This window comes from Rhipicephalus sanguineus, chromosome 1 (genome assembly GCF_013339695.2).
Source record: "Rhipicephalus sanguineus isolate Rsan-2018 chromosome 1, BIME_Rsan_1.4, whole genome shotgun sequence".
NCBI classification, from domain to species: Eukaryota; Metazoa; Arthropoda; class Arachnida; order Ixodida; family Ixodidae; genus Rhipicephalus; species Rhipicephalus sanguineus.
In genome coordinates this window covers 75650904-75677006 of record NC_051176.1, presented here as the reverse complement: position 1 = coordinate 75677006, position 26103 = coordinate 75650904, and the positions used below count along the sequence as shown (strand labels likewise).

Below are 26103 nucleotides of genomic sequence, written 5' to 3'. Positions count from 1 at the left end.
TTTTCAATAAACTCTACCTCTTCATGAAATGATGTAGGGACGCCCGCAACACTGGTTGCTGCAAGCGATGACAATTGTTGTGGCGGTGAAGGTAAAAAATTCAAACCACATACGGTTCTTGCAGGATTAATCCATTTTTCTTTAACGACAGACCGATTACCGTAATAGTCGTTTAGTGAATGCAATCGGTGAAGTAAAGCACTATTACCATAGTGTTCCGAGTTTCATTTATTCGACGCGAAAAAAAAAATATGGCAGCTTCGCACTAGTGGCGCCAAGCCTGAAGGAAGAGCGCAGCTGGGTGGCCTTTCTTGATTCTCTTTATTTTTTCTTTCTCTCTGCTTCACTTTTTTGTATGTGTTTTTTTCTATTTCTTTCTTTCTCTATCTCTATTTATTTGTTTCTCTTTCTCTCTTGCTTTCTGTTTCTCTCTTGCTCTCTGTTTTTTTCTATCTCTTTCTTTCTCTGTCTGTTTTCTCTCTTTTTATGTTTTTGTGTCTTTATTCCCTTTATTTCTTTCTATAAAACTTGCTGCTGGGCGAGTTGGTTGATATTTGGAAGGAAAAAATATTGATGCGCACACACATAAAAACACGGACTCAGGAGACTCGGACGAGCGCAAACTCGTCCCAGTCTCCTGAGTCCGTGTTTTTATGTGTGTGCGCATCAATATTTTTTCCTTCTAATTATTTCTTTCTATTTCTCTCTTTCTCTTTTTTTCCATATACAGGACGTCCTGTCGACCGGTGTACATGGCTTGTAAGCCTCTGCCCTGGCTTTACGTCTGCTTTTGTAGCGGAGGCATCTTTACACCTCCCAAGTTACCGAAATTACAAAAAGAAGTGAGGATATGCTCGCATATCATGAAATCGTAGCACACTACAGGCTGAATCGGGAAGTATGTACCCAGGTGCGGACAGATCACTCAGTAAGAAAGACGAGGTTATGTGGCCAAATTTGCAGATGGCGGTTTTTCCAAACTCCGTACTTTACAGCAAGTCGCACCCAGTAGCTTTCCGATCTGAGTGCAAATTTTGTGATGAGGCAGCGAATTTGGTTCACATGGTGTCGACATGTCCGAGTCAGAACGACGGTTTCTATACTCTAGAATCCTGGAAGGCCCTGCTCCGCAGCCCGAACCCCAACGTCCAGCGGGACATCATCAGTCAAGCCCTTGCTGCTGCCGTGTCTCAAGGGATTCCGGCCGACGGCTAGGGGCGACGGGCAATGCCTGTCGTGATTTACTGATTTTTTAAAATAAAGTTTTCTCTCTCTCTCTATTTTTCTATCTCTTTCTTTCTCTCTCTATTTTTCACAGGTTCGTTTTCGTTTGACAGTCGCACCTGCTGTGCACGGTAGTGGGGCTTGCCCAGTTCCTGTGGCGCTAACCCACCTGAGGAGTTTTGCACGACGGAGCACAAGTTGATGACACTTAAAGAGCTTTACTCTAAGGAGAATGAAGCGAGTTTCAGCCGGTTCATGAAGAGAGCATGTGCCGGTTCATGATGATGGTAATTTTTTTTTTTTTTTTACGACGGAGCACAAGTTACCGACAGCTTAGACAGCTTCGATGTTAAAGCCACCACAGTCGAGCGGAAAAACTTGGTGTGTTGCAGCAACACTGGTATACCGGCGTCGTGAAACGAACAATAGTGGTTCCACCCACGCCAAATGTGCAAATAAAACGAACATGCCTGGCCAAATGGCCTGACAAGTACGTGCTTCACAGAATAAGAGAAGTTTCCTGCTGTTTTCTAGTTGCGTTTAAGCGGTTTAGGTGTTTTGTATTGTATATACAACATGACAGCGAACCCGGACACCTTTTGAATGCAAAATATTCACTGTAGAACTACATGGGGTAACCGTGTTTCAAATTGACTTCAGCGCCGATGAATAGCAGTATTCTACGAACGAGAACTCACAGACAAGGTTCGCCCAGGACGGCCTATTTTCCCTCTTTGACTGCGCATAGTCGGGCGGTGTCGGGTGCCAACAAGCTCGCATGGCTCGTGTTTCTCCGCCGTCGAACTCGAAGGCGGCGCCGGCCGCGCCATCGAGCGCAACCTTTCAACGCGTGAACAAGAAGGAAAGTCTACCCTCTGACGCGGAGGAAAGCTACGACAAGTGCATGAAATACAGTTTTTCGGTTATACATATTTTTTAAGCAAGATAGGTCTACCTGCGAGGGTTATTTCCTTCTACCAATAGGTTGAACCAAATTGCTGTTGGGTGACGCTAGCGGTCATTCTTTCACGTTTTTCAGAACCGAATATAAAGTATAATTCATTTTTTATGGAAGAAAAGCATGCTCATTGCCGCCAATGTGGCAAACAATTTTTTCATTTTCACCACAATCTAAGAAATGTTTCCGAACATTAGACAGCCCCTTTAAGTTAAGCTAAATTGACAATTTCAGCCTTTATCTCTTGCACACTTTTGTTCAAGCGGCTGTCACTCTGCACGTTCTCTGAACCTTAGGAACTTGTGTGAGTAGTACGCTGCACTAGAGATATATACAAATCGTTTGCCCAATCCTCCAAGCTTTCACCTCTGGTGTTTAGCCTTCGACACGCTATGTACAAAATTGTGTACACCACTTGTTTTTCTTAGTTGTATTGACTAGCCGCTAAGAAAGAGCCCGATACATTGTGCTTTGGATGATTTGAACTTCCTGCATAATAAATTTGCCTTCATTTAACTTCATTTTGCAGTGTACTGTTGCATACGATTACTTTGCTGAAGGCACTACCACCTCCGACGAGTTTCGACGTGCCACTTTCCGCGAACCAAGTCTAAAGCGTAAGTTGTTTTTGCTCAAAAGTGACATAACCGAAGACGAATTTGCACTATACTTCTTGCCTGAGATTTGATTCTATTTATGCGAAAAGAAGGCACAAATTACTTGAGAATGAATACATATTTAATTAGAATTTAATTGGAATAATTTCTATAGCACACATTAATGAGCGTATTATGAGATTATGTTTGTTGCAATAGAATATCAAGTGCCTTGAAATAATGTTGTATCGATTTGACGCATTTACAGACGGTGTCTTATAGGTGGTCTCTGCAAGGGTTATTAAGGTAAAGGGAGAAAATGTCAGCGTGGCGTCGCAACACATTTCCTGTTACACGCTAACTACTGGTAAGTCATATCAGGCACAGTTACAGTGCACTCAATGGACTATGGTTTTGGTGAGTTGCGCCTGGTGTTGCTGAAACGCCCTAAGCTCAGGTTGAGCGATGCACTTACTGGTGAAAAGACGTAAGACATGCAACTTTGTTCTGTAGCCTTTATGAGCGAAACAAGTATAGAGCATAGTCGTTTTTACACACTGAACACTGTAGTCATTAAACGAGAACAGCTTTCCTTGTAATCACCACACAGGTCTTTATTAAACTTGATTATCACTGCTTTTGAGATCTGAAGAACTTTTTTCCCTTATTGACTAAATGCCCCACACAAAACTTGGAATAGCTCTGGAACACAATTGCTGTCGTGCCACACTTTGCTAGCCTTTGCGAGATGACTTCAGCCAAGGTATTTGCATGTTTGATGTGATGCAGTTTGCAGCAGTTGCGAGTGACGCTCTTTTCTGTTGCTTCTTTCTGCTGGTGGTGCTTAAGCATCTAGGTATTTTCTCGATGTGCTTTAACAGTTGCATTAATCATTTCACAACCGTATAGCCGCAATGGTCTGTGATGGCTTGGTGATAGAAAACCTGCCAGTCATGCCTGTATTTAATGACATGAAGATCCTGAGTGTAAAAAAAGCAGAGCCTAAGTGTAAACAAAGAAAAAAAACTCACCAGTCAGGCATTGTGGTGTGGATTCTATGAATCCGACGTGGCCTTCAGAGTGGAAAGCGAAAGTTCCTTGTTGCAGGGAGTCGCAGTGCACTGCATAGACAGACAGAGCAATGAATCATAACTTTGAAGTAGTGTAACCTCTAGTCAAGCCCCAAATTATTGCGAGAAGATATAAATGATATACTTATAATACATGTACCACCACTGATCTACCAAGGCCATCGTAGTGCACAAGACGAGCACCAGCTGCTCTTGATGGCACTCTTGATGACTTTGTCACCATCGTAGTCATTGTAAAGATAAAAGCACACTATTGCCAGGTATAGTTTTCCAAAATTTACACATGGTAGCTGTTTCTTTGCCAGAATACCTCGTCTGAACGCACGATGTGCCATACCTTTCCTCCTCTAATTACTGGTTTTGAGATCAGTGTATGTCACCAAATGGTTAAGCGTGTCTGAATCGAACCACAAGAGAGCCCTGTATTGTCGGCCGCAAAAGCTTGCGGGATCTGCAGCGAGTGGCGGAGTGACGGAAAACTGCATTGCTGCCTCACCTACCATGACGCGGCAGGTGTTGAGGTCATCGGCCACAGCCTCCGCGATTAGATCCGGTAACGGCACGTTGTCTAAACGCGCCGTCGCTAATCGCCGAGGCCGATAGCTTCAATACCCGCCACGTCACGGTAGAGACGCAGCAGTTTTCCGTCGCTCCGCCACGCGCTGCAGACAGTACGTATTAAATGCGAAGCATTTCTTAGCGAACCTCAGGCACTTTGGGCGTTTCTATCTACGTATCTATCTATCTATCTATCTATCTATCTATCTATCTAGCCGCCTACGTCTGGGCGCTCTCCTGGTCGTCTCCATAACTTGTAATATACCAAAATTGGCACAGCAGGGGATCAGTGTATGACGAACACCATTCACTGGTCATGACATAAATAACGCAAAATACCTGTCGCATACGTCATGAAACCCTTTCTCTCAGTCACGTGTGGCACATACCCGCATACCAGAGTTCATGTTATGCGGGTGTGTGCCACAGGTGATACAAAATCCCAACCAACACAGTAACCGCGAACACACACGTTGACACGCAAGGAAAGTGATATTATTAATAATTGTTGGGGTTTTATGTCCCAAAACCACAATATGATTGTGAGAGACGCCGTAGCAAAGGGCTCTGGAAATTTTGACCATCTGGTATTCTTTTACGTGCACCGAGATCGCACAGTACACGGGCATCTAGCATATTGCCTCCTTCGAACTGCCACCGCCGCGGATGGGATCGAACCCACGACCTTTGGGTCAGCAGCCGAGCACCGTAACCGCTACACCACCGCGGCGGACGCAAACAAAGTGAGGAAGCTGAAGACATAACAGCCCTGGAAGACGCTCAACTACCATGCACTCGTTCACGATGTCCACAACGTGGACCATGTTGATTACGCAAAAAACGGGGTCAATGCTACCTACAATAAACCTGCCGAGAGAACCAGGCCTCTATCATTACCAGTGACTTCAAAATTGATTTATCAAGACCCAACCACGCCTGGTCTTTATACTGTGTGAAAGACGGCTTGAATGTGGACAGGGCATCGAGAAACCTCGTTGCCACGTCCAGGACAGGAGGCATCATAGATCATTTCATCGTAAGAGGCACCCAGAATATCCACCAGCTGCACTATACCTCGCACTTCACTACACTTAGACGCATCGTAGCCGCGATCACAAATGGATCCGATTAACAAGTCCGGTCCAGCTGCTGGTGTTCACTGATCACGGTGATGATGACCTTGTTCAAAACTGTCAAGAATCCCTTCTACACATACACACGGGTTCGTGAAGCGTGCGTGCGTGTCCGTCATAACGGAGAAGTATACCCATAACTGTAACTGTGACTATAAAGCACGTGCAGTGCGTCTGCGCGTGCCACTCGGCTGTGTATATATCTAGGGAAACTTTTCTGAATGAAGCTTAGTTGCGAGTAACGCCTGTCCTGTGCATCTCTGTTCCTTCTTTGTCCTGTTCGAATTCGCGCTATCCAGTATTGAAGATTATAAGCACTACATATCAGCTTACCGCGTCCGGTGTTGTTAACACCCATGTTGGCATCGTTACGCAACAGTAAACAACTGGTTATATAAGACATACACTCTTCAACATATGAGTGTGCGTATACCACTTCCACATTTGTGTAGCGTCATTCCGTACCGTTTCGCTCAATGTGAAAAAATACGCCAGTCACCATCACGCGCATGCTTCGCATAACATCGATTCCCACGGAACGTGGGGTCTGCCGAATTTTTGACGCTATCGACAGATGCTGAGGTTTGAGAGTAAGTCTTTCTGTTCGGTGTGAAACGATACACAGGCAAGTCTGCTCTACAGCATGCACAACATAGGCTGACTTCACTACCGCTTCAGACACTGAAGTTAACAGAAATACTGGTCTCACCAGTTTCTGAGTACTTGTTAACCTATTGCCCTGAGAGCTACAAGACCAATATTTTTCATAATAATTTTTGCTTCAACTTCAGAAATGAAGAAGCGGCACACTACCAGACATTTTCAGTATTTTCGGTATTCGTGCCTTAACGAAAACAAATTGACTGTGGCAAAAGGGCTATCCTGCCCTACTGAACGCGTTCCGTATGCCAGTACCATAATTCCGTATGGTTTCCGTATATTTTCCATATATTTTCCGTACATTTCCGTAAGAATCATACGGAAACATACGGAATTATGGTACTGACTTACGGAACGTTTTCAGTAGGGTGAATATGAGACTGAATATCCAATACGTGTCAGCTTTGAAAGGCTGACATTAGACTGACAGTGTGTAAACAACCAATTAAATAATATTTCATCAATTAACTTTGCCATGTTTTGTATAGAGTACTGACTGCCAAGTGTAAAATAAAAGTTCACCAATGCTCTAGCAATGTGAATATAGTTGCAATTTCAAAGCATGCCGTGAGAGCTGCTGCATCTGCAAAATACAGTTGTACAAATAATAATTTCAAGACTTTTAACATGCTTAGAAGCGTAACCTCAAATTACACCAGGAAAACAACATAAATTACCCGGAACACTGATGAGGTGCTGCAAATAAAATAATCAGTGACAATGACAACAAACACTATTGATATTAACAAGATAGATGGCTTATTTGACGAAAAATAAAGTATCACTTACCGACGTCGGTAATATTGTTAATTACAAGCAAGTCCCTGATAGCGATGCTGTCATTGAAGACGGTCTGCTCTCTAGTCTCGCCGTCTGCGAGCGAAGCAAGTTCTGCTCGTTGATAGTAAACAAATATGCTGATATTTATGCGGTTCATGTCATCTCTGTAAGGAAAAAAAAGTATCCAAGAAAGCCGATTGTAACAAAGCAAGATAACTTTTGGCAGTTTTTAGCAGATAAGTATTTCACACCTGCTTGCTTGTGAAATGAAATCTTTATTTCTCTTTCACAAAATACAGAAAGAGAGTGGACGTGAGGGTAAAAGCCACATGCAGTGGCTTAAGAAAACACCATTACCGCCAATATTACAGTATGGCGAGAAAAATGCGTAGCTTTGACAGCACACAGAAACACTGAAAACATCAAAACCTATTCCGAATTTTGCAAATGTGCAGAGTAAAAATGCATACAATTGAGATCCATACAAACTGAGAACGAAATGTACAAAACTGAGAACAGTCTTAGTGCACTTCTTAACACTTGCCATTAACACTTTGTGATTGAACATAATAAATAACAAAACATACAAAAACAGAATGAAGCACCACCCATCAATGCAGTAGCACTAAACACTAACTTATTTTCGATCTTTCTTCCAGCGAGATGTCATTCTCTGCAAGTGTGTTAAGGTAACAGGGAAGGTTATATAGGCGTTCGATTGCATCGGTACACAGTAAAGCAAAACGGTGTAGACCAAGCAGTGCAACAACGTACATTGTACATGGGTACATGACTCTGACGGTTTTATAGCGTCCCCATATCTGCGTTGCTTGTGCTAAGCGCATTCTTGTGCACACAAATTAACCTGAAGGCATAACACTTGAATGATAAAATCAGAATAACAGTTTTCTGTTTGGGCATGCCCTGCTGTAGCCTGTCCTAGTGCCACCCAGCGCGCTGAAAGACACTGGGAATACTCTACAGTGTGGCCCAGTGTCTTGCATCGCACTGGGAGGCACTGGCTACGCTGTACAGTGTCTGCCCGCGCACTGGGAAGACGGTGGCACTACGGAAAATACTAGTCGCGCTCGGAGGACGTTTGTATAAGATTTGATATTGGATCGGGAGTATTCGAAAGAAAAATTGATCGAATATTTGCTAAACATTATTCTATTCTATCCCCTACACATATCTAGCTTTAGCTTAAGTTAGGCGATGGACGTACGTATACGCTAAACACCTTCATTAGTCGAGCGAGCGCGCGTGCGCTTTCACTGAAGTGTGCGATCGAGTGTCCTGAATGTAGTTCATATAACTGCATCGAAATAACTTATCATTCGCCAGATATTATGACATTAGTATTAGCCTGATAATCAACATCATCCGACTCTAGCAGTCAGTCCTTCCATATGGGCTCGTACCGCTGAAAGCCGCACGTCTCCAGCGGTAACCCGCTGTAACGCTCAATCTCGGCGTTTTTAGCTTCTGATTTGTGTAGTTGAAGATGAAAATATGACCTTGCTTGAGTCAGTTATGATCGAAAGTACATTTGAACGGTTATTGGATTCTTGGTAATTGAATATCCACATTCTTCACAGCGATCGTGCCGCACAGAGTACAGCTCTAAGCCTAATGGTCGGAACTACTGCGGCTGTATAGTACGCGGAACGACAACAAGGGCAGAAAATATATCCAAACGGGTGAAGAAAACTAAAGTGTTCTGTGAGCAGTTCAGATGCACATTGTTTTCTGTATAGGTATGACTAACAGCTATAGCAAGTTTGCGTGATTGCCGCAACATGTTTGCGGTTATGTCAATATGTATTGCGGCAAAACGTGTCAGGTAGACGTTCTGATCCTAGGCAGCACATAAACTAATTAAGTATCTTCTGTTAGGTTGTCGCGGGCACGAAGAGACCTGCGACAACGAAGCGATCTGCGTTTCTAAACGGGGAAGACGAAAATACTGGCTACCGGGATTAGCTTTAACTTGATAAAAAAAAAGACACCTACTATCGTCTTGCAAGCATGGTGTAGCGGTAAGGTGTCAGCCTCAGACTTTCAGGTGCATCGAGGTGGTGGGTTCGACTTCTGCTCACGCGTTTTTTTTCTTCAAATTTCTTTTTTTTTTGTCGCAGTGCTCGTGCTTCAGTTACGATCTCGCATGTTCACAACTTTTAAAAACCATTTAAAAGCCCGATTTATGCACGTAACGGGTGCTCCAGTGTGCAGCGTGCCTGGTGCAGCATGCCAGCGTCCCAGTACCCAGCGCCACACTGGTCCAATAATCATGTATGACACTGGGACAGCGCCAGTGGGTTTTCCAGTAGGGAAGTATTCAAGAAGGCGCTGTTCAGCTTGGATGCGGGCAGAAGAAGGCTAGCAAAAAATGGATGGTAGTAACTGCTGCCAGCTTTGACGACATTCAAGACCCTTGTTGCCATGGCGTCGCATCAGTAGTTGTTGTGTGACCAGCGTTCGCGCCAACAGGCCCACATGCTCGAACGCAGCCCTAACTTTGAGAAACGCCTCTAGCATTCCAATGAGTGACACGACATGCGCTGTAGCTGAACCGGTGCATACCGAAGAGTTAAGTTGCAGAACAGCAACGTTACGTTTGGTGTTGGTGTTTTTCTTGAAAGGTGTCAAGCGGTTAGTCGGGATCATGCTGTTTCACAGGAAGTTCATTTCCAAACCGCTAGAAACGAGTGGGAAACGAACTGCTGACGTATATGTGAACTTCCCCATTTAGATCTGCAACCATGCTTTTAATATCACAGACAAAAGTTACCTGAAATGCTTGCGCACCCAGCCAACCAGATACTTTTGTGCTCACGTACTGCGGCCCGCTCCTGCATTTGTGACTTGCAAGGCAGTTTGCAAACCCTTGCCCCATTATATACCGCCGTGTTGCCATAATCGACAGTACGTAGCTGGAGAATATGGTCTCACCGCGAAAAAGGAAATTACCTATCAAGGCGAGCACATTGAAGAGTTGGATGCCACCACATGCCATGACATGACAAGAACTTTATTTCTGTACTGAGAAACTGAGATCTAGAGAGCTAGAGGCACCCCAAGATAAAGTTGGTGGCTCCGCCCGCGATGGGACCGGAAGTCCGCCACGATGCCGTGGGCCCCTCTGGATGGCCTGGAATTGAGTGTGAAGATTGCTGATCCTCAGGGGTTCCTCCCATTGCTCCTTCGCGATGAGTGGAGAGGCGTTAAGGGTTGGGCACAGCCAGAGCATGTGGTCAAAATAGTATGAGTCATGGCCAAATTGGGGCACCATAGTGTACTAGATTTTCAGAAGCCCCACAATGATAATTGTGGTGATGAAGATTATTGTTAGAGTGAGGGAAACACCTGATGCCCATGGTACCCAGGGCGCGTCTGGTGAACATGTCGAGGTGGCCGCGTACAAGGTGTTTGTTGACGTTCTCTTGTACAGCGTCCCGAAATCCACCCCCATGATCGAGCAAATATCACATGACACAGCTTTTGCCCTTGGCTGGGGAATTTCCAGAGTATGGAGCAAGCATTCAACATTTCAGGAAGCCATTGGTTGATCAACAGTCAGTTTGTGAATGCAGACGACGGTGTTGTGACCACGGGATAGCTTGAAAAAACATGGCTGATCCCTCTGTGACAGGAATCGGTATAACACGAAAGTGAAACGTGTCTTCACATACGTAGTTGAGCGTTTGTTGTGCATTCTTTCGCCCCAAGCGCAAAGGAATGAATGCTACAGCAACAAATTGTAATGTCACGCGAAGAACGGCAAGCAGCTCGAAATTTGCAACGCACTGCTCAAGCCGAAAAGGGTGCACGGAACGAACACACACAGGATGAGCGCGAATTAACTGTCACAGTTGTAACTTATTTCTGTGTGAGCAGCGCACTCCTTTCGCAAAAGCGGCCGCTGAAGTGAGCGAACTGACCTTCGTGCTCTCAACGCAGACTTGCGGGCGAGCAACCACACCCTGTAGAGGCGCGCGCTCATCCGCGTGGGGCGACGACCTTTAAAGCGCGCTTTTCGAGTCCTTCGCGCCATCTCTTTAAGCGCGAAGGGCTCGAAGGGCATAACGAAAACATGCTGATGTACCACCAATCTCTTAGTACCGCCACCGGCAAATGGTGTGTATAAATAGCTCGCCGTTAGCATGGCGAAGAACGTGTGGCCGAATCGTTTCGCGCCCCGCGCTGCGGAGCGAGGGGTCGTAAGTTCGACTCCTGGTGACGGAACTTTTTCTTTGCCAACTACTGGTCTTTATATTTTACAACGTCATATCCGTGACGGAAATACATCAGTGAGCCGTGGTGGACCCCGGCATAAAACACTTTCGTGTTAAAACTATGGCGTTGTAAACCAGGACCCAAGTGAAAAGGGCCGAATAATGAGGATCCTTTGGTTACCTGCTCCAAAGTGTTGGCTGCACTCAGCCTAGTCCAGTGATTCTGTTTGAGTGTGGATGGCTAGAACTTCAGCTGTTAAGGCTCCTTGGATTATTAGTGGAAATGTGTGCTGTTGCAAGCAAAACAAAATACTAAGGCTGAAGGTAATACACTATTTCGAGCCAAAGTAAGGCATTCACTGAACGCAAGCTGTTTTCTTGGCTCTTACAGACAGTATGTGCTTTTACATCATCCAATTCTTTATAGTTTGTTTAGCTAGTTATGCCCTACATCAAAGTAGTGGGTATTTTTTGTAAGTCTGATATAAGCAGGCTAAACTGTACTATTTTTCTAGCGGGAAGAGGCGTTGACAACTGTAACATTTGTCTTCCAACAATATTACGTGGCCGTACCAACAAATTTTCATGAAGTCAGGCACAGTTGAATCACCTTATAAGCGACATGTTTCAGGAAGCTAATTAATTGCTGGGGTTTAACGTCCCAAAATGATGACGTGATTATGAGGGACGCCGTAGTGGAGGGCTCTGGAAATTTACACCACCTGGGGTTCTTTAACGTGCACCTAAATCTAAGCACACGGGCCTCAGCCATTTCCGCCTCCATCGAAAATGCGGCCGCCGCGGCCGGGATTCGACCCCGCGGTTCCAGGAAGCAGTTTTCCCCTCTTATATGATGGGTCTCTTATAAGCAGCAACCATTTTTTTTTATTTTATAATTAAACGTTGTATTGATGCAGCACTCTACAACACATAGCACTAATGAAGATCCTGTTGCAAAATGTTTATAATAGTGTACAATTTTTGATGTTGGGTTATTTGCTTCGTGGACCACTATATAAAGGAAACAATCCAGTTTTCTTTACCATAGCCTTCTTGCACTACTTGGCTATGGTCTCGATTTCATGGAAGCTGGTATGATCGCTTGTTTGCGCTAGTGAAGGTGCTGCTGTTATCTATTGTACATCGTCCCCTTTATCTGGCCTTTAAAAAATAAAATAAAAAGAAAAGCATCACACATGCTTGCGCATTCCACAACGGAAATGTATTAACGTTGACATTGAACTGACTAGTGATACCAACTAGAGTCGCCACCAAGGTAGCCCTAATTATGAAATTCGATGCCCAGACCATCCTAGCTTTGAAGGACGCCCTCGGTATTCCAACTTCCGAAAAAATGGACATGGGCCACTTGCGTGACCATTTTGCATGCCACCAAGAGAGACCGGTCCCACAGTTCGGTCATACATGTTCAGAGCTGCGGAAAACGTCCCATCTTCACACGTGTACTTCGGTGCTTGGCAGAAACATGTGAAAATTTTGTCACGCTCAATTCGCCCCTACTGCACCGCCCATTCAGAAGCTCCAAACTTGTGTCCCGCCATGCAGTAGTCAGTTCTTTTGGCATGCAGAATAGCGGCCCTCTTGAACACTGTTCTTTTTTTGGGCTTGGAACGCTCATGACAATGAAGGATGATGATCAGGCACAAAAATAGTTCACCGGCATCCAAAAAAGACGTCAAAGACGACACCAAAAAAAAGCTATTTCATAAGCTTCCAGTCGCCCCGAGCAAATTGCCGCCATTGGCCATCAGGAGTACCACCACTGCTGACTGGAACGGCAGCTCGTCCACCATCGAACGACACTCCTCCTATAGTCGTGTGTGCCATATGTGAGCTCTATGGAGCATGCATAAGAAGTTACAAATAAAAGAGGAAATCTCTTCCAAACAAGCGCGCGGAATAATTATATGTCATTGGTACAACCTGAAAAAAATATCTGGTGTTGTAACCATCCCATAGCGGGCCCAACTCTTCATTTGCCTCGTCCTTACTGGTTGCATACAGGCTTTTGGTTTTAATTGTAAGTCAACCCTCAAACCTGTTTTTTTTTCAATTCTAGGTGACATAGACCGGCCTATAATTGAATATAAATACGGCACTCCTATACAGTGCGTTCATTAACCGATTACCTTCTGCACCATAGGTAGCGCAGTTACTTGCGTAATGATCATACTTTTTATTCGAAAAAATTGACGTTAGGGGTGCCATCATTTCACGAGGTAAACTTTCCGTGAAAAAAAAAAAATTCAGCACCAAGAACGTAAAGCAGTTGTGCCTCCCAATTCTTACCATAGCTATTATGAAGGTAACTACAAATTTAAGTTCAAGAAGGCTTACCTTTGCAATAAACGCACGCATTATGTATGTGCTATATGAATTGCACATCGCCCTTTTATTTTTATCTCATTCGATAACTGACCATTCACTTGTACTCAGAGTTTTATTCCTCGCTGCTGCCTCCGCAAAATTTGTTGTCGGGGCCCGCAGTGCCATCGTAGCCGGAGGCATTATTGCAGTCCCACAGAAAGTCAATTCTTATGCAAGAAAAACCGTGCCGATTTACCTGCTGTATTTTAGTCACTCCTGATCAGCACAAAGCGTTTTTGAGCAGCTGCGTGCCGTAACATCTCAAAGAGGCCCTGCAACCTTTTAAGAGGCCCTTTCCATCATTGCGTGTGGTACTGCGGAATGCGGCGATGTCGCAGTGAAAGTAGGAATGCTAAAACAAAGTAGCTATAGCTTTGACCGAACTACAGCTATGCCACCGTAGAGATAGTTGGACTATAACTAACCTGCAAATAAACAACAATCTGTTGCAACAACGATTTGCGGACTTTGCTGACACCAGATTCGCCACAGCAGTGAAACAAAGGGATGTCATGCTCGTGCATGCCAACAACACGCCACGTCTGCTATGGAAGCTTGCAAGGGTCATCGAAGCGTACACAGCGCCAATGGTCTCATCCCTTACTGCAAAATCATGTAATTGCAAGGAGGTCTTACGATGAGGCCGACACAAAGAGTCTATCCGCTCGAACTGCATTCCTAACCTTTGCGTGGCCATGAATGTTCTTTATTTGCACATACCGGGCTGGGTCAATGAATCGAGAAGAGAGAAGAGCGCGAGAGAACGAGAGGAGGGGACAACCTGAACTGAAGGCACAGCGGTTCCAAGCTCAGCTCAACAAATGTATGCTTTACATTCTGCCTCTGGGACGGAGTTGAGTCTGCTCGCAGTGTCTGGAACGCCATCACCACCTTTTGCTTGGACTACCGCAAAACACGATGGCGATTTTTGGCACCGAAAGTGACATTTCGTCATATCACTGTGATGCCAGTGCCTGTGCATTCTGATTAGCTTGACAAGGGAAGTCGCACGTAACATTCGTGTCGTTCCAACTTTGGCACAAAACTGTGCAGTAAAAATTTTAAAACCCTCTTTCCATCTCATTAAATACAAAAGGATTTGGGTTTTGAAATGTCATTCTTTGAAAACCATTGCAACGCGACGCTAGGTGCACTGCGCAACGACTACCAGGAGGCGAAACTTTCGGTATGTCAGAAGCAACCAGTGACATCATTGGCAGAGCGAAATGTGGAAGGGAAGCTTTTTTTTTCCTCATCGTCTGCTTGGGGTTTAAACTTTGAAGACTAATTACATCAGTTTCTGTGAAGCAAGTTTTATACTTCTTCGTTCCTTTCAATAATTAACACCACACGTATTCCAGTGCTGGAACCCGTGTGGTGGAAGTCTGATAATTCCCCTGAAATTTCTTAGAGTAATTTTCTATGTAGTAGCCATAAGCTACACAGTTTGATTAGCACACTGAGGTCCCACATATCGGTGTGAAACGGCCTTGAGGATTGCCAGCCAACTTGGCGCATTACACACTACTCACTAATCTTGCCGATCATGTCAAGGCAGTGAAAACAGACTGACTGTGCTGCAGCCCCTAAACGCCCTCCGCCCACCCTTCCGCTGATGCGCCCCCTGCATTGGCGTAGCCAGGAGGTGGCACACCGCACCCATGCCCCCGAAAAAGTTCTGCGGACGCCCTTGAGCGACACTACAATCAATGAGGACGTTGGCTCCCGCACCTAGCAAGGGATCACTTTCGGATATATTGGCCAGGGATTACTACAGACTGGACTTGTGCCTCGGCACGTTGCGTTAGCATGGTTGGCAGAATGCGAAACTACCGTTGCCTGTAGACAACCAAACGGCTCGTAAATCTGAATGTGCAGTCGAGCCGATATGAAGGCTATCGCGCAAGCGTCGACCGGCCTAGCGTCCCTGGGCCCTAGCGGCACAGTTCGGAACAGTGAAAATCAACATTACGCATTCCTGTCGCCTTCATTGGCTGTTGCACGCTACAACAATCGCCCTTGCGACGAACTCTACATCCTTTTTCTATATTTGAAGCTTTTCATTCGTTGTAATCAAGTGTATCCTTCGATGGATCTTATCTCCGCGGACGGTAACAAATTTGCTGGGAAAGATATGGTAAAGCTGGTGCTTAGCACTGCTTCGATTGAACGTCTTGCTAAGTTGAACAAAATATACCACGTTGTCATAAAAAAAATAAAATGACAATTTGCTTTCCTCAGGCGAGGAGTGATCGCAGCTTAAGGAACAGCAAAAAGAGTAAGCGAAGCTTGCCTGATGCCTCCCTCTCATTGAAAAAGTATTCTGGAACATGGCCCAGTTGTAGTTCTTGGTCGACGCTCGCGCGATAACCTTCAAGTCGCGCTCGACTGTACCTCCGAAAGCAAGACTATTGTTGTACTCTAGACATATACACCGGCACACCCAGTCAAGATCTTGCTCACAGATAAAGCCGCAGAGGGAAGAAAGGCGTCAGCCATAGTATTTTAAGGCTACGTGATCCCGATGTCACCAACAGTTGGAGGCATTAAACACAGAAATAAACCTACGCAGCACACTTGTACGAAAACGGACAAACACAGTAGGGGTAAAGGGAAGACGCAAGGCATGCGCAAGGACAAGAAGCGCAAAGGCAATGCGGTACCTCTGATGATGATACGAGCCCACGGCAATGGCACAGCTTTGGGCAACCGACACAGATCTCGAAGGTCTTACTTTTGCAAACGGCTAAACGCTACTAACTGATTCTGCTAAAATCAGTTCTAAAATGCATCATAGGTACCATCTTCGAATATCAAATACAGTTATTGAAGGTCATGCTTTTATTCACGGGAACCTGAAAAACATCGCGGGCGATGTGAGCCAGGTTTGGAGTGCTATCATTATGCGGGAAAGAAAACAAACAAATTTTGACGAAGAGATTGAGCGGAGCGATCATTACGCGAGTGCAATCATGCGATGAAATACGGTTATGATCGTAATGAACAGTGTGCCGTTATGTATAAACTGACTTTTAGTTTGTTCGGCCTGCAAGCATTTGGTAGGAACAGCCACTGGATCAAAATGGGAAGTGGTAGAAGCTGCATGGGTCAGCGACTGTGGTACTAAGTCCTGAGGCCAAGGAGAAGAGTTCAAATGCTAGCTAGAGCCCCCTTACGCCCTATTGGGATGAAAATCAGCAACACACCTGTACCATATTTAAGAAAACGTTAAGAAATCCTAGGCTTGACGGCAGCCTGCCAGCCATCTAGCCCTCCAATATGGCACAGTTTGCAAGGTAATTTGGTTTTTGATGCAAAATCAGCTAATCAATAATCACATTTTCGTGTAAGAACAGCGAGGTGAACACTTGATGGAAAATACCCGTACGTTTTAACGAAACGTTGCTTCTTCAGTTTAAAAAAACAAAGATAGGTGAAGTAACTTACATTGTTAGTCCAGAATAGCTCAAACTGGCTGCCTCCTGCTGAGGCATAAGTATCTCAATGTCCTGCTGGCGATTCAAAGCCATTTGTATGCCTCTTGCGAAGTAAGCAAAACTACTGCCAACGAATTGTATAGGTCCAGGATCGACAGTGGCAGGTAAATGCCCAGTTAAACGATAGGTGTCGTAGTCTGGAACAAAGAAAGACAAGGAATAAATGTAGAAGTGTCGTATAAGAACTTTGTACATTCTCTGCGTCGAAACGTGAAGGCAATGATGCTACCCAGGTTGTACATGGTTTGCTACCCTACACTGAAGGAGGAGGAACCAGGTAGAAAAAAAGTAAAATGCACTAAATTTTAAGCAAATGAGCTCTCACAGCAAATCCTGTGTCGTTTAACAATGCATTAACTTCAGGAAAAATAGGACGGTAGTTCTTCATTGCATATAGAGCTAGCACCTCAGAAGTTTATAAGGACTACCTTTGCAGCTTTCAAGATGTCCTGCACACAACCTCCTGGGTTGTCGCACGATTCTGCCGGAATCACAGTTCATTGACTCCCTCCTCCAATGAGCAGTAAGGTTATGCATCACTTCCAATGCAGGAGTCAGGGAGACCACTTTGCGATAATGGCAATGACCCCTACTGGTGTAGCCAGCCAAGTGCTCTAGCAAAAGAAACTTTGATACGCACCATTACCACGGCAAGAGTTCAAGCCATTATGGAGTGGCCTGAAAGGGTAGAAGAGGCCTAGTTCAAGTAGTTCCTCCACCCACCCTCTGTCCCATTGCCCCCTTCCCGTAAACCAGGGACAAGTAAAGTTTTGCTTTCATTCATTCGTGCAACCGCTTCAGGGTGTTCAACGAGACAATTTTGGCAGCAGCGAATATGACCGCTCACAGGGAAGTTACCTTTACGCCAACAAAAAATATAGTGGCAGGCATGACTCTCGCGTAAAGAGCAGCATATCACCATATCTTGACACTCCACCAGATTATTCAGAAGGTCCACGAGTTAAGTCAAACGATTACAGGTAGTCTACCGAGATGTCAGCAGTTAGGTCCAAATGCTGACATAAAAGCATCGTGTTTGCACGGCTGTTGTGACAAGTGCTTCCGCTGTCAGCCCATTGGCCACTGGACCCTTCAGTCGCAACAAAATATACCGCCAGACAGCTCAAAGTGCATACCGATGAAAATAGGCAACTGCCAAAGAAAAGTTCTCATGACTCACCTAAAGCACATACATAAATGCATTTTTTTATAGTATAGCGAGTTGGGCGAGTTAGAAAATACTGATGACGGCCAGCGCAAACGGAACACGGACCAGAAAAAGAAAGGATGACACAGGCGCTATCTAACTGAATTTTTTCTTAGAAAAAAACACCAAAAACATCAATGCATTTGTTAATTCAAGTTCTTCAAGTCTTTAATGCTGTTTTCATAAAAATCAGTAATAAAAGAAAAGTGATTCGTTTATGAAAAAATAGTTCAAAATTTTGATTTATTTGCAAGAAACACAGAAACATTTTTGCGTTGAATGGCTCGTGTCAACCCTTAAATTTTTTTCTAACGCTCATGCACACATTTTTGCAATCCACTGCCTGTATGGGCCTGCACAAAAAGCTCACAGACGGTTTTACTATTTACAAACACATGACCTAATCGGCTTCCGTTCTTGTACACCGAGACTCTGGAGTTTCGTGAGAAGCGGAGAGCCACCTGTCGGAGCGAAAAGGAACAAATTGGGTAGTGCAAATCAGACTCCCTCGCAAAGTTTACTGTGGAACTAGGTGCAACTAGCGAGGGCGAAATAACGATTTAACTTAACATTGCGTGTGTTTTGAGCAGTTAACACCCAAAAAGAGAGCTATCAATTTGTCTCTGCTAGTCGGGCGCACCACCGAACCGCCATGAAGTGTTTGTTGGATCACTCGCCAAAATAATGGCGAAAACGTGACAGCTCCGCGCGCTATGAAGAAACGCCGTAATCAACGCTACTTTTGCATTGTGAATTGCCGCGGATGTAATGGACAAAATAACAACGTCCAGTCTTACGCATTTCCATAGCTGTCGTATAAAGCAGGAAAGCGAGAGCGCAGGATGCACCCCGTTGAACGTGTTGGGTAATATAATTACTCACTTCCTCCCCAGCTGGTCGCATAAAAAAGTGTAATAATATGGCTCTGCTGTTATTGTTTTGTGTAGCCCTGACCGGGAACCGTGGAAACATTGACTATGAAGCTCAGCAGAGTCTCTGACCGCGGTGCGCACCGTGTAACACAAAATCACCAGCTAGAGGCAGACTCAAGACACGCGCGATAAACTTCACGCACACCACTACCTCCAATAATCTTAATGATAGTCACCACACAGCATCGCGCACGTACGTTTTGAAGGATCAATGTTCCGATTTTATCAAGAAAATGCTAACACATAATAGTTGTGGGTGTTTAACGTCCCAAACCCACGATATGATTATGGGAGACGCCGTAGTGGAGGGCTACGAAAAATCTCGACCACCTGGCGTTCTTTAACGTGTACCTAAATCTAAGCACACTGGCCACAAGCTTTTTTGTCTCCATCGAAAATGCGGCCGCCACGGACGGGATTCGATCCCGCGACCTGCGGTTCAGCAGTCGAGCACCCTAACCACTTGACTATCGTGGCGGGGTGCAAATGCGAACACGTGCATCATCAAGTAAATCGCAAAGGGTTGGTCGTCACCACATTCAGGTTTGTTTTGCCTTCGCTTGTACCCCGCGAAAGCGGAGACGCACGTACATTTCCAGGATTTGAGGACATTTGTATGTGGCACCATCTCTCGGCGGTAGCAACGGCGTCCTGCCATAACTAAATGGTAAAGAGGCGAAAAAAAATCATCTCTCTTGAAAGAAACTAGCTATCAAAATACCTCCGGGTTCTATATAGCAGAGACCTAGTGGAACATTTTGTAAAAATTGCAGTATCGCACTTCAAGACGAGTGGCTTCCAAGGACAATTGAATACCGCCCATTAGAAACACATGGGGCCCCATTGTAAAATATTCAACACCCGGGAAGCCACGCGGTTTGATGTGCAACACTGTAATTTTAACAGAATGTTCAAAGAAGTCTTGGCTGTAGAGAACCGGGAGTCGTGTTTGATAACTTGCTCTTTTCGTCAGATATGATTTTTTTTCCTATTTCCCATTCAGTTACGGCAGGCCACCACTGTCACAGACAAGAGATGGCGCTACGTGCACATGACCCCAATTCCTGGTGATTTCCCCAATTGCAGTATATAAAAACGTAAAACAACCTTCAACAGAAAAATCGAGGATGCGCAATAAAACAGTCCAACGCACAGGAAACGAGAGCTGAAGGGAGCATTCAACTTAAAAGACGCAAATCGCCGTGGCCATTCATCCCTGATCAAGCGAGTTTTGTACCACTGATCGTAAGATACATAACGAACGGAATATAAGGCGCCAACTAGACAAACAAAAGAACGGACACGGACGGGCGCCTAGGACAACTGATTCTTTATTGAAAAAAAAGAGGTAAGATACATAGCTAACTGCATGGCAGTCAGGTATTCTACCACACATCCACAGCAGGTCTATGGAAACACCCTATGCAGGCGTAACGTCGGTGCAACGTCAATTATGACTGCGGTGCTGGCTATCTAATTTGATAACAAAGCAATAAACGCTACATATGTACTCATACGAAACAGGCGTCATGTAGGGTTAGCGTATGTGGTTCCAGTGTTGGCTCCGCTTTTATAGCAGTCTAATAAACACTACATTTGTATTCTTGATTCAGCAAGCTATATTCACGCATTGCTCGACCCCGGAGGAATATGCTAACGAACGTAACGTATGATATACACAGCATCGCACCGTAAAGTGCACTTCGTTTCAATACTACTGACGTACCTGCTCTAACGTGAGTGCGACGTTATGTCCGACCATAAGTTATGCTTTAAACGCTAGTGTAGTCGACGTGCCTGGTAAGCTCACGATGTGCACACAACTACTACACATACAAAACACGTCGAGCCACCTCGTAACGCTTAGCTCAAAGCAAAAAAGAAAGCAGCATAGAGCTACTCGCTGACGGCTTCGCATGAAACCGATTCCCACAAGGCGTAGGATATGCCGAATTGTTTTTGTATTTCGCGGGCATCTGTAGGATTTAAAAGGTTAATCAGCACCGAAACGTACACAGCAGACAAAGACGCGACGAGGACGAGTTCAGGGTTCCAACTGTTGTTCATTACCGCAACACTAAAATATCTATATTACACACGTGATCACAGCTATTGATCTGTCAATGCAAGAGAGCGATAAAAGCAAACTTATCCCTGAACTGTAGCCAATATACGAAAGAACACCACCCGCTGGCGAATTTAAGTGTGAATATCATACGTAACTTTCGTTAATGTATTCCTCCGGGGTCGAGCAATGCTACAAAAGAGCTTGCTGAATCATAGGAATAAGAATGTAATGTTTCTTAGACTGCTATAAAAGCGGAGCCAACACTGGAACCACAGACGTTAATCTGATATGATGCCTGTATGCTCGAAGTACATATGTTGTGTTTATTGCTTTATTGCAAAATTAGATAGCCAGCGCCACAAACACAATTGACGTTGCACCTACATTATGTCTGCATAGGCCGTTTTTCCAAACTAATTTACAGACGTGGCGTAGCTCTGTGGTAGAATACCTGATTGCCTCGCGGAATGCTTGGGTTCGATTCCTGCTGTAATCCTAATTGTTATTCTTTGCATTTATCGAGTCAAAGCTGTCGATGTCGGGTTTCTTAACGCTCTCTCACTTAAATTACCAATGTCTGTTCTCGCCTTTCCTGGGTAGATATAAACTGTCAATCACCTGTGGCGCATACCCGTACAACAAGACATGTGGTAAACGGTTATGTGCCACACGTGTCTGGAGGAAAGGGTATGACGGTGAGCGCGACGGGATTTTCATGTTATTCATGTCATGACCCGACAGTCATATTCGTCAAATCCTCTTACCCTTCCATGCCAAGTTTCGTCTACAGCACATTAAGGAAGCGATCATGAGAGCACCCAGACCTAGGCGGCTAGATAGATAGATAGATAGATAGATAGATAGATAGATAGAAACGCTCAAAGTACCAAAGGTTCGCTAAGAAATGCTTCGCATTAAAAAAAAAAAAAAAAAACGCGTGATATGCCCGCTTGCGCGCCGTGATTGCGGTGCTCCATAGGCTTCCCAAGCAACGCTTAGCGGCGCTGCTGCTCTTGACAGGCAGCGCCATCTCTGGCAGAAAAAAAGAAACTGGGGTGTCAGTAGCGAGCGTTTTCCGTTCTCTCCACCGCGTTGCCGCTCGCTTCCGTGCACGTGCAGAGCTCTCGCGGTGCACTTGCGGCGTCTCACAATGTACCGCGTGCAGTGCGGCTTCAAAAGGATCTTCAAGCTTGACTGGCACTTCCGAAAAGCGAACTTGATAAAAGGAGAAAGGCTCGTCAATCACCTTAACGGTGAAGAGCAGACGATCGACGACAACGACGCCCGACTCAAAGCGAAATGCATTTCCCAAGTCGCGATTACACCGTGTAGGACGTATACCTCGAGGTAAGTCTCATTCTGTCATGTTAAAGATGAATAATGGTTCACATGCACCCCGAAATGAAGCCGTACACGCTATCGATGTTCTGCGGTGTGAACTACGAATCATATGATTGTTGTTTTGATATGGCATGCTTTACAGTAGCAGCCGTGTACTTTCGTGAACAAACGTTTAAGCGTGCGAAAAAAAGAAATTGTACGGCCATGGCCATAGGCGTGCGCACAGGGGGGGGGGGGGGGCAGGGGGGGCGGCCGCCTCCCCTAATCACCTAAAAGGGGGGGGGGGCGCAAAATCTGCCCCGTACGTTGACCCTTCTAGTGTACCTAAGAGGGGGGGGGGGGCGCAAAATCTGCCCCATACATTGACTTAGTAGGGCGGGGGGCGCTGCGATGAACCTTTGCCCCCCCCTGATGGGGAACCCTGCGCACGCCTATGCCCATGGCCCTGTTTCCTGAGAAGGTTAGAGTCAAGTCCTCCGTGCCGCTGGAGAATCACCCGCCGATTAAGACGCGAGGCAGCTAGCTGAGCTTTAACCGCTGTGAAGCAAGATGAACTGCTCGCCTCGTTTTTTCGGCTCTCGTGTCATGCTTGCAGTCTCTTTTTATGATATCGACTTGACAGGCGTATAAAACCTGCTGCGCGAACGCGGCTACAAAATCGCACGAAGTCAGAAGGTGACAGAAGGGGACTTCAAGGTTGCAATTGCAAAGCATGTATTAAGTGCCAGTTGTATTTAGCGGCTTAAATATATATCACACTAATAAAGTGAAAAAAAATCACAGCATATCCACGGAGTGAATGATGATGAGTGGGCGAAGCTGCGGAGGTTCATCGGTAAACCGTGAATCTTCCGTGAATTCTGCCCAGTACATCATCACCGACGTGAGATCGGGCGCGTTTATACTAAAGGTTCGATGAGTTATGACGACTTGCAGCTCACTTTAATTTTACATATACGCTGTGAATTTTCATTGTTTAGAAAACCATTGCTTTAGAAAAATCTGGCGTCTTTCGTTAAGCAGCTGGCGTCTTTTCGTTTTGCTTTAGAAACATCTGGCGTTCTTTCGTTCTGCTTTTACAAAACATCTGGCGTCTTTCGTTAGTTTATTTCATCAATCAACGGCGTTTTGAACAAAATTTTTATGGTTTAATCACGCACAGGAGAAATCACACCAGGCAGTACCTTGGAGGTAAACAATGGCTGCTAATGGAAATGAGAGACAGAAGAAGTCGGCTTTTAGCTAACACTTACACTTCTACTAACGTTTCCTACTGGAACATGCCAATGGCTGCTAATGGGGAATGATAGACAGAAGAATTCGGCTTTTAGTTAACGCGCACGCTGCGAATTTTTTATTGTTCAACAACGCACAGGAAAAATCTCCCACCGGCACCACCTTGGAGGTCAAAGCGTAAGACTTGTTACGGACTACGACTACTACTGCTACTACTACTACGACGACGACGACTACGAGGGACGAACGGGTGCCGCCTTAAGGAGCTTCGCCCCTAAAACAAAGCAAACCTGCAGAACGATGTCAAAGCTTGCTGAAAATGCACGGACGTCCGTTCCGGCGTGATAAAGCAGCCTTTCCGACGCGTGAATTGCAGGCGCCGAACTTCTGACAATGTGTCGAGTTCAGTTGAATTCAACCAACCGCGCAACGCTAACGGTATAACGCGAGTGTGAACGTTCAACAACGACGGGTATGTCTCACGAACACGGGGAATCAAAACACAAAGTTGTTTCACCTACAACCGTAACTGGACTTTCACAATGCGAGAAGACAGCGTGTAATCATTACCGTAGTCGCTGCGTGCATGCGCCGCGTTACTTACCGATTCAGGTAGTCGAAACGAACGAAAGCGATGAACTCAGACAACGAAAATAGAAGGCGAGACAGCGCTGTCAGCTATCCACGCTTGCCGCCTGTATTTCTCGTGCGACACGAAACAATACAGTTTCACACGTAAATCGCGTGCCTTGGTGTTGTCTGCACTGTTGTGGCTGGCCGCTAAACCGCAATACTTCGGACCACGCTTGCGCTTCCGCGGGGTGGCTTCTGCCATCGCGGAAATGCGCAGCTTCGCACAGCAAGCCTCTCGATTCAACGTACCCAGCTGACGGCCCCACAGTTACCCGCACCGAGAGAAGAACGCGAGCGCACGTGCGCTACCGCTACCGCGCGAAGGTTCAGAGTTTTCCGACAGAGCCGCAGCGCGGCTGGCGCGGCGCTGTCGTCGCGCCGCAAACTTGAGCTTGGGTTCCCTATGGCGTTCCGTCTCCATCGGATGCATCGGAGGGGAAGCCTGGACCTCGCGGCGGCTGCCCGGAAGTGGGCGGTACGTTTCGCCAAGCAGGCGAGCACAGCAGCGCAGAGATCGTCGCAAGGCTGTGAGTTGGAGCTCGATGCGGCCGCGAGATGACAATGTTCAACGGGGAGGGCGTTGAGCAGGATCGTGTTCATCACCGGCTGTGCGGTGACGCCATTGAGCTCTAAGGACGGCATCGAGCTGACTGAACCATGCTCGACTGCAGCGCGGCTTGAACGGCTTCACTGGCCGGAAAAGTCGCGGAAGCATTGCAGCGGGCCGCTCGGCGGAAGGCGTGTTCTTCCATCGTCTTCCATGCCCGTCGTTTAGCGTGACGGCAATCAACGACGTCGTCAAACACACTTCCCTTACTGTTTACGAGATGTGTTGCATACTCTAACCCTAATCAGTGCCTTCCAACGGGCAGCTCTCGGCTTCTGGCTTAGCTGAAATAACCAGTATCTTAATTCAGAAAATAATACAAGCAAGTGCAATATTTGGAAGCCGGGGTCAAGGCGTATGAAGTCGAAAGTTGACAAGTTGAAGGTAAATTGTGGCGCGCTCTGTAGACCTTCATTTCTTCCAACCGTAAGAGACCATCGTCTAGCGCTACTTCGTTTAATGAACCTGACGCAACAATGTCTTTAAAGTCATGCCTAAATGCAACAGCGCTGGAAGCCTTAGTTCGCAGTTCGTGCGAACACACAGAAGAGAGTTTACAAGCAGGAAAAGTGAGCGCACACTTTCGACCCACCTTCGAGCACCACGGTGATGACATTCGACCAGACGGTGCGGCCCGATGGCAGCGCCTTCAGTCCGCATCTGTATCTACCCTGGCTGGACGGGCTGCTGTGTATGTATGCATTAAGCTCGCTCGCTTTCTCTGGCTGCAGAGATGGGTACGTGTTGTCGAGGAAGATGCCATTCTTGGTCCACACGTGAGCGTACGCGTAGTTGCCCAGCCACTCCTCTTTCAACAACATACCGTTGCGCGACTTGGCACGGCACGTGAGCCTGAGATCGGGCAGGTTCCCGCTCAGGAGAATCGGTGACTGGTCAGACCTCAGCTCCACGCTCAGTGCGCCATCTGTGGAGGCAGAAGGTAAAGTTGGGAGAACATC

The 26103-nt window shown here is 45.9% G+C and overlaps 1 protein-coding gene across 1 annotated transcript in view; it reads right to left on the bottom strand.

Moving 5' to 3' along the window:
• The window catches only part of LOC119400987 (uncharacterized), a 95087-nt gene that overhangs the window by 29481 nt on the left and 39503 nt on the right, over nucleotides 1-26103 (bottom strand). Inside the window, exons 6-9 of the mRNA XM_037667870.2 lie at nucleotides 25737-26069; nucleotides 17071-17257; nucleotides 7010-7164; nucleotides 3810-3899 (exon numbers count right to left, since the gene is read on the bottom strand). Coding sequence (XP_037523798.2) covers nucleotides 3810-3899; nucleotides 7010-7164; nucleotides 17071-17257; nucleotides 25737-26069 — 765 coding nt within the window. The remainder of the gene's footprint in view (nucleotides 1-3809; nucleotides 3900-7009; nucleotides 7165-17070; nucleotides 17258-25736; nucleotides 26070-26103) is intronic.